The sequence below is a fragment of the Varanus komodoensis genome, unplaced genomic scaffold, assembly GCF_004798865.1.
Source record: "Varanus komodoensis strain SLA01 unplaced genomic scaffold, ASM479886v1 scaffold48, whole genome shotgun sequence".
NCBI classification, from domain to species: Eukaryota; Metazoa; Chordata; class Lepidosauria; order Squamata; family Varanidae; genus Varanus; species Varanus komodoensis.
The window spans coordinates 682,309-691,081 of record NW_025336059.1 but is presented as its reverse complement, the minus strand read 5'-3'; the positions used below and the strand labels follow the sequence as shown (position 1 = coordinate 691,081).

Here is an 8,773-nt window from a genome sequence, read left to right as displayed (position 1 = left end):
TGGGGCCCTCCGCGCCGCGCCGCGCCGCGCCTGCGCTTGCGTCCCCGGCGCCTCCCCGCGCAGAGGGCCCGCTTTCCTGCGGCGCGGAGGGTGGCAGCCACGGGGGCGCCCCCTGCCCCGGTCGCTTCTTTTCTGCAGCGATGTCCAGCCCCCCCCCAAAAAAGTTTGCCCAGTTCTCCTCCCCTCCGTGTATCCGCACGACAACCCTGCGAAGCAGGCCAGGCCCAGCGCATTCCCCTCCCCGAGCTGCGCTTCCGGGCGTGGGATCCGCAGAGAGGCGCCCCGGCGGCTCGTCTGTCTTGCTGGCTGCGGTCGAAGGCGCCCCAGCTCCTCCATCATGGCTGGCCGCGCTCAGTTGCGGGGGGGGGGGCTCCCAGCAGGAGGGGCAGGGGCCACGCTGCCCAGCGCCCGCCACGCGGGTGAGCATCGCCCTTGTCCTGTCGCTGCGGAGCCTCGAGAGCAGCAGCGCAGGCTGCTGTGATGGGGTGACAGCAGAACACCTGGTGCCCGGGGGACGGGGACCCTCACGGGCCAGAATGGGGGGCCAGGAGGGTCAGCTACCGCCTCTGCAGCTGAGGTTCCGCATGCCAGGTGACTATAAGCAATGTTTGCGTTCTAGGAAGAGACCCGAGGGCGCATCCCTCATGCTGATCCTGAGGCTGCCGCGTCTGTGGAGGGGGGTCTCCAGGCAGCCCTGCTGGGCCTTGTGCCCCCCACTGAGCCCCAGCGGCTGAGCAGGACGGACCGCCAGCACCGTTTGCGTCCAGACTCGCCCGAGGCAACCAGGACCGACGACCCCTTGGCAGGATGTGCCGGCCAATCCTGTGCCGCGGTCGGCGGGGGCAGAGCCCCAAGGGAGCGTGCTGAGGCGACGCTGCCCCCCGCCGCGGGGCTCAGCCCCCCGGAGCAGGACGGGCCGAGGACGGGGCAGCAGCCGGGCCCAGCGCGGGCCGTGGGGAGCGGCGGGCCGAAGGCGTCTGCGCGCATGCCTCCAGCACCCAAGTCCATCCTGCTTACGCCACAGAGCAAGGGAGCCAGGGAGAAAGGCAGGGTGGGTGTCGGGCGCTGCTCTCCTTGCGCAGTGCCGGCCGGGGCCCCTTCCGCACCGCCTGGGGGGTCCCGGCCGTGCAGGCGGGAACCAGCCGTCGCCGAAGGGCCAGAGGCCCGGGCTCGTTCTCCAGGGGGCAAATGCGAGGCAGAGCCGCTCTCCTGGGTGGTGGCTTCCAACGGAAGGCAAGCCCAAAGCCAGACTGGAGCAGAGACAAAGGGGGCCGAAATGTCAGTGAATTTCAGCTCAGGGCCCTTTGGGTAGCTTGGCCTGCAGCTCCCATGCGCCTCAGCCGGCATAGCCAGTGGTGAAGGCTGCTTTCGTAGGCCAAAGCAGTTGGGGGAATAAAATCCCACCTGCCCCCCATATTTTAGTATTTTACTGCTGCTAATCAAGCCTTCAGCCTTTTGGAATGGGACAAAGCATGTAAAAGCCGGGAAGCCCCGAAATGGTCGGGAGAGTGGGGGTGACCCAGGGGAGTCCCAGGCCCAGGTTGCGACTTCGTGTGGGCCAGATTTCACCCCGAGGTTCTGCACCCCCAGTGAGGAGGGGTGCAGAACACACCTTTCATCTGCTGGACTTTTCTGTCTGGAGAACGGGGCTTTTTCTCGTTGCAGAAGGAGGCTGGGCGTGTGACGTTTTTGTCGGACCCCAAAGAACACGTGGTCCCTGCAGGTGGATGGTCGATCCGGCCTTTCCTCGGATATGATTGGATCGCAGGTGCGAAGGGACCCAGAATTCCCACTTGGGTATCGGGCGTCATCGGTGGGCCAGCAAGCTGAATACTTCAGAGGCTTTTTGGGCATCCTCTGGAATCTCCAGAAATTAAGATGGCATTGTGTAAAGCCTCCACCTGCAGGAGCAGTAGAGCTCAGAGTGCCGGGGCAGCCATAGCATCCTGGTTGCTCCCTGTTTTGGGGGATCCAGGGCTGGCTGTTCCTGGGTGTGGAATCCAGTGCCGGATGATCCCTTCACAACCCGGCGACCTTATTCCAGTCACCCACTCTCCACCTCAGCCTACCCCGCAGGATTGTTGTGAGCATAAAACGGTGCAGAGGATTATCTAAGCCAGCTTGGGCTTCTCAGAGAGAAGGCACAATGTTATTCTGCTTTGAAATAAACCCATTGCAAGAAAGAAGCATTTGTCGCCAGTATATCTCAGCCTTCCTCCTGAGAGCCAAAGGCGGTCCTGCCACGCTTCTCCTCCATTCTGTCTTTATCTTGGCAACAACCCTGTGAGGTAGGCTAGGCTGAAGGAGGGTGAGCGGCATGTTGCTTGTTCGAACTGCTTTCTCTCCACCACGGAGCCACACGGCTTCAACACGGACATCGCAGTTCTGATTGCTTTCACCTAGATTGGGCTCTGGCTTCCCTTCCCTTTTTCTGCTCCTCTTCTTCCAGGACTGTTGGACCTGGATTCTTCTGTGTCGGAGAAATCTGAGGAGTACTTCTCAGAACTGCGTGACTTCCGGCAGCTGAACAAGGATGCGTGCGTCTCCTGCGGGAACTCGTAGTAAGAGAGAAGGCCTGTCGTGTGGGAGAGATCCGAAAGGCGTCTGAGGGCTCTCATGCCAAACACGCACCTGGCCCAGAGAAAGTGGAGAGAACGAGTCCTTTTGTCTCCCTCGGGGGCCACGCCACACCCAAGAGCTCATCCCGTGTTGCTCGGCGGTGGGAGATCGAGGGCAGCCCGAGCAACGCCATCTGCACACGATGCAGCATTAAAGTGTGGCATTGGGCCTCGCTGGACCTCCTTGCAGGGCTCTGGGACGGAAAGGACGCCACCGATCGCTTGGCCGACTCCTCTTGACAGCCGTGTTCTTCCTCCTTAGCTCGGACGAGCTGGGCGCCTCCCCTCGCGACCCGGAACCGGAGGTGGACGCAGCTTCCCATGAGTGTATGTTCAGATCGGAGCGATGCCTGGAAATGGGGGCAGATTTAGGGGTGGTTCTGAACGATCAGGGAAAGCGCTTCTTGAAGGCATCGGGGTGGATTTATTTCCGAGATGCAGCCATCGGGAGCTGGTCCGCTTGGCTCTCGGCTCTCTGGCCGGCAAGCGCACGGAAGGGAGAGCGACTGGGGAAATGGGCGTGAGAAGGGTGAGGCCCTGAGGGAAAGGGGCCTTGCTCAGAGGCCCCCAAAACTCAAGACAGAGACAGGGTTGGGTTTCCCTCGCACCCCACTGTGCTTCCTCACTGGTGTGAAGCTGCCCAAAGCACAGCTGAGAAGGACCGCATCCCGGGCTCTGCTTTCCCACAGATATTTTCACCACTCAGCCGAGTGGCTTCCTGCTTAGCTCTTTCCGTCATGAGGGCTAGGAACTTAGCGTGGGGATGAAAACCAGCATTTTCCACAAAGCAGCAGCCACCGGTCTCATGTCGTGCTGCAGGTGTCTTCTGCTACCGGCTGAACAAGCGCCTGTTTGCCACACCGCTGGATCCGGAGACGGCGTGTCCCATCTGCAAAACCGCCAGGGCCCAGCGATGGCCAGAGACCCTGGTGGAGCCGGCCTTTGTCAGGTGGGCCACGGGTCACGCGCCGTGTGGCTTCAAAAGTACGAGGGCCAAAACCGGTTTCCTCTGGGGTCAAGTCAGTGCTGTTTTTTTCCCTTTGCCCCATCCTGGAGAGTCATCTAGGGTGCCGGGTGTAGGGTCAGCCCTGGAGAGCGAGTGGAAGCTTGGTTCGGGGCGGGCAGCTCACCAAGGGGCTTGGAGAGGGTGGAATCCCACCTTCCCTGTGGGGTTTGCCTGGAGGTCGGAGGAAAAGGCACAGTCTTAACTCAGGACGAGGTGATGGGCTGCTTCCATTTCTGTTCAGGGTGGCTGCTTTTCATTAATGCTTTTTCCATCTGGGAGGTGTTTTTCCAACTCTGGGGTGGCTCCTGGCTCGTCCCGACCTCTTTCCGGATGCTCGTGTTCCCTTCAGGATCAGCATCCCAAGATCCACGCTTCTCCCTGCCTACAAGCACAGAATCCACCGCAGGAAAAGTTACGAGCCGGCAGACGACTTGGCTTTGCCCTCGGTGAGTGTCTGGCTGGGGAGGGGGAGCCCGCGGTCCTCTCCCCCAGCTGTTCTGCTCGCCCCAGAAATCTGATTCCGGCCCCCCCACTGTGCCCCCCCACATGCTCCCACTGTCCTGGCCAAGGCAGAAAATTCTGGTGGTGGCAGCCCAGAATCGGGCGGGGGGGGGGGTCATTGGGTTCCATGAGGCTGCTGTGCACCCATCAGCCCCAGCCAGACTGGCACGTGGCCAGCGAGAGATGCAAGGTGTGGGTGGACAAGGAGGAGAGGAAGAGGAGGAGGGAGAAGGGAAGTGGAAGGATGAGGAGGAGGATGAGGAGAGAGAAGCGAGAAGAATTGAGGAGGAGAAAGGAAGGGGGGGTGAGGGAGCAGGGAGAGTGGAACAAAGAGACAGGGGCGAGGGGCACGTGAAGACGAGCCTGTGCGGCAGAGGTGGGAGGAAGGGGGCCGGCCGGGCCGGGCACACCTGGAGGAGCACACCTGGAGAAGCGCCGCCCTGCGGAGAGTTTTGCCCCTCACCGGCCGCTCGCCTTCTTCGTCCCGCAGCACTGCCTGGCCGGCTGGGAGAACCCCCCCCGCCCCCGCAGCCCCCCGCTCAGCAGCCTCGACCTCCGCTCCTCCTCGGGCGCCAGGCCTTCCGGCCGGGCGAGGACGCCCACGGGGCCGTGCCCAGAGCCGGGAAGGGCCGGGGCATCGCGCGCTCCAGACGCCCCTGCTGCTGGTGCCCGGCCCGGTGGCTCGGCGCGCGGTGCCCACGTGGGTTACAGGCTGGCCTGCCCGCCCGTTGCAGAAACCTGGCTCCAGAGCGGCCGGGGGGGGCCGGACGGACCAGCTGCTGGACCGCTCCCGTGCGGCGGAATTCGGACTCGGAACCCTCTCCTGGCAGCAGAGACGCCACGAGCCCCGGGCGAGGAAGCCGCTTCCGACTGAAAGCCCTCCCACCGTTTGCTGAGTTGCACCTTCCGGTCCAGCCGGGGGCCTGGGGGCAGAGGCCCATGCCCCGAAGGGCCTTGGGGCATTTTCCTGCAAAGCCACATAGGGCACGGTCCTTTGGACGCTCAGCAAGAGGAACGAGTCTTACATCTCCTTGGTTGCCACAGTGTAGCTGACAGTTCAGGAAATGGAGGAGTTTGTTTTTTAATGTAAGAATCTCACCCCCCCCCCCGCCCCTTTTTAAGCTCCAATCCAAAATACAAAATTTGCAAGGGTGCCTTACAAAATAAAACCACCCCATCGACATGGGGATAATTTTAACCTTTTAACCCATGAATTAAATGCAGGGAAATCATTTTGAATCATGTTTTAAAGTTTTAATTTTAAAACGAGAGAACGCGTACAAATTATTTTCTGGTCTGTTGTATTTATGCCCTGCTTTTTCCTCTGAGGGGCCCAAGGTGGTATACCTGCGCCTCCTGTTCCTCCCCAGTTTATCCTCACAATGACCCCGTAAGGTAGGCTACTGAGTGGAAAACCGCAACCGACCCACACAGGGCCCGCTCGCCGGAAACTGATTTGGTCCTTCAGTGCAGCTCTGCAGCGATGCTTCCATTCTGGCTTAGCTTTTTCTTCTGGACCGGAACCAGAATGCGTTTCTTTCCATCGGTCCCAGCCAGCCCGGCTAATTTATTTATTTGCTTATTTTTATTTATTTATTAAAAACTTCCCTAGACCATCCCATTACCGAATCTCGGGGCAGTTTAACGATACAAAACATAAAAAAAAATTAAAACGCAGCGTCAGGAAGCACGGAAGCCTATGCTTCCGGTCAGAAAGGGATGCTGCTGAGGTTCTCGGGCTGCTCATTGGCTCTGGCGTGGTTGCCATGGCAGCGGATACGCAGCCTCCCTCCCTGGTGGTCCTCCTTGGGTCTGGCACATGAGCTACCGACCCGGATCCTTCCCTTGCGGCGGCGGCCAAGCAAGCGATGCTACTGCTGCTTGTGTTTGAGTTCTGGCTGCTGGGATATGTCGGGGCTGCCGCAATATGGCCGGACAACGGTAAAGCTTGCCAGGGGCTTAGCCTCTGTCAGTCTGGTGCTTTTGTTGGAGATCAGGGTTACTAGTCCTCATGACCGTATGCTCCCTCAAGTATCAGAGGCCGTGTGCCTACGTGCCACCAGCCTGGGGGCAGCTGGGTGAACAGCTCGCAGGATTCAAGACCTGCCAGAGTTGGGTGCAGAAGAGCCCCCCCCCCCCACAATAAGCGGGCGCAAGGCTGCCTGGCTTCCGTAGACGGAGCTGCTCAGCTTCAGGGCCACGGGCCAAAGCTGCCCGGTGATCCAGACGGCCGTGCCCAGCTGCAGCGCCGCCTCTCCCTCAGCGCACCCAGCGCTTGCGCGGCTCACAAACTCAAGTATCGGAGGCCGTGTGCCCCCTCTCCCCCCCGCCCTTCCCGGGCAGAGGGAGGGGAGGGTGAAGACCCCGGCCACCATGGGGAAGAGAAGGCGCGAGCCCCGGGGCCTGTTGGGGTGGCCCCCGGCAGGGGCCTGGCTTGGGGCTGGCTCGCCGGAGTGCAGCCCCCGTGCCCTCTTGCTCTCCGCAGGGGCGGCGAGGGTGCAGTGGAGCAGCTGGCAGCCCTGGGTGTGCATGTGTGACCTACACAAGCAGGCCCGGATCCGGCACTTCGTGGTGTGGGCCAGGAGCAGCGCCAGCCGCCTGAAGACCTCCGAGTTCTGGCAGGAGAGGGGCTGCGCCTCGGACGAGTGCCCCGCATGCACGCCGGAGGAGTGCCCGGCGGCCGGGGCGGAGAGCTCCTCCTCCTCCTCCTCGCGGCTTGGGGGCCTCCCGCCCGCCAAGCCCCACGACGTGGCGATCCCGCTGCCTCCCCACCCCGACTTCCCCTCGTACGACAGCCTTCCCGTCGTGGACGACACCGGGGACACTTAGGGGCACGCGGTGCGGAGGCAGCGGTGGGGGCCGTCCGCCGGGCTGGACACCCCCCCCTGCCCTGCTGTCGGGCTGCGGCTCCCATCACCCACAGCCGTGTGGGCATGGGCGATGGGAGAGGGAGTCCCAAAAAGCCAGAGGGTGCCGGGTTGAGGACCCCGGTCCTGCTGCGCTCCCTCCGCTCGTCCAGCCTGCAAGCAGGGACCCAAGGGGGCGCAGGACCCGCCTCCCCCCTTGGGGCCACAGGGACTCGAGGTTGTACCCAATAAAGGGAATTTAAGAAGTGCTTTCATTCCATCTCACGCCCTTTCTGGTCTGCCCGGGCCTGCGGTTGGCGCATGTTCGGCAGTGGTAGTGAGTTCCACAGACAACACCTTTCTCTTGGCGGGGGAGGCAAGCTCGGGGAGCAGCCAGGGCCTCTGCAGGGTGCGTGTAGCGGGTAACACCAAGCCGTGCAGAGGGGTTTGTCTTGGAAGTTTATTGTGCATTATTTGAATGATTGATCAATGTTTTTATTAGCCCCCCCCAAAAAAAAAAGATTCCAAGAGCTGTTTAAATGCAGGCAAAAAAACCGAGCTTTTTCTGGCACAACACGCAAGGAAAGGGAATCGGGAGGGAAGAGGAAAAAGCAAGCAGACCGTCCAGGTGAACGAAAGGGCCTTGTGCGTTTGGCAACTTGCAACTAACCAGTAAGCCGACTTTTATGATTCACAGCATCCAGGCAGGCCGTTTTTGTGACAGAGACTGGTCTTCTGTCGAAGGGAGTTCAGAGCAGGCCGGACACCGAATGCTTCTGCTCTGGATTGCATCGTTGCTGCCTCCACGGCCGGACTGGGCACCCGGGATGCCTGGATGGGTGGAAAGGCAGGGCAGAGATGCAGCCGGTCCCTTTCAACCAGAGCCTTTCCAAGAGGCCCCCAGGGGCGGGATGGGGGCAGGCCGGCGGGTCCGAGCGATGCAGAGATCTGCGGAAAGCGAGCCGACCAGGGGCTGCCCAGCAGGGCTCCAAACCGGCAGCAGGCCAGGCTGGAAATGAATCAGAGGGGGCTCATTTTGATGCGAGCTGCAGATGAGGTCCAGCCCCACGCCCCCTGCGCTGCCTTCCTTGAACGGGCTGACTGAAAGCAAGAGGGCTGGAAGCCACATCTCGGGATTCGGAGCCACTCGGCCGCCGATGAGCGTTCCAGCTGAATGAGCTCTGCTCGGCTTTCACCTGCGCGCTTCGCTTCGCTTCTCGGTCTCCCTTTCCGTCAGCATCTCCTGCTGAGCTCATAGCCAGAAATGGGAGCCACAGAGTGGCAGAAGCGGGGCAATCGCGGGCAGGGGCAGCAGGCGAGCCGCATGCTTTCAGATGGAGCAACGGCATCTGTGTCCTGCTCTTCAGCTGAAAACCACCTCGGCATGACATGGGGCTGAAGAATCGCACGGTCCTTGCTCGTGGGCTCGCAGACTGAAAAATGTGATGCCGGAGGAGGAGGAGGAGGAGGAGGGAAATGCATCACTCAAGGTCCTGTTTCTTGGTCCTAAGTTCCTGGAATACCAAGAAACAAGCTCCCTGCAGCAGTCCTCCTCCGGCCCACGTCCGGGGCCAGCCTTGCTCGCTCCCTCCCTCCCTCGTGCATCTTGCTGGCGGTCAGTCTATGGGGGTCGTGGCTTTCCCATCGCCCTTGGTTCTCTGGGGAGGGGATGAACTCCAGATGTTCCACCAGAGGTGCGTGTCCTCACTTTCTCTGCAGATGTTCTCTGTCTCCCGTTTGCAGCCCGGCTGGCCTCTCCCTTGCCCTTCCCAGTAGGATTCCGAAAAGCGGCGTCCCGCTGC

General features: G+C 61.5%; 1 protein-coding gene across 1 annotated transcript; it reads left to right on the top strand.

The window, feature by feature from the left end:
• Nucleotides 1-526: 526 nt before the first annotated feature.
• Nucleotides 527-5,412, top strand: LOC123031088 (migration and invasion inhibitory protein). Its single transcript, XM_044445552.1, has 7 exons — nt 527-1,051; nt 1,666-1,768; nt 2,450-2,561; nt 2,881-2,945; nt 3,438-3,567; nt 3,974-4,070; nt 4,616-5,412. The coding sequence occupies exons 1-7, from the start codon at nt 986-988 to the stop codon at nt 4,997-4,999; spliced, it is 957 nt and encodes a 318-aa protein (XP_044301487.1). The 5' UTR covers nt 527-985; the 3' UTR covers nt 5,000-5,412.
• The last annotated feature ends 3,361 nt before the right edge of the window (nt 5,413-8,773 follow it).

Bases quoted from the DNA above. Each gene is read 5' to 3' on its own strand.
- LOC123031088 (XM_044445552.1), top strand. From the start codon at position 986: ATGCCTCCAGCACCCAAGTCCATCCTGCTTACGCCACAGAGCAAGGGA. The intron at 2,946-3,437 runs GTATGTTCAGAT...GTCGTGCTGCAG, and splicing joins GGACGCAGCTTCCCATGAGT to GTGTCTTCTGCTACCGGCTG. The intron at 4,071-4,615 runs GTGAGTGTCTGG...TTCGTCCCGCAG, and splicing joins ACGACTTGGCTTTGCCCTCG to CACTGCCTGGCCGGCTGGGA.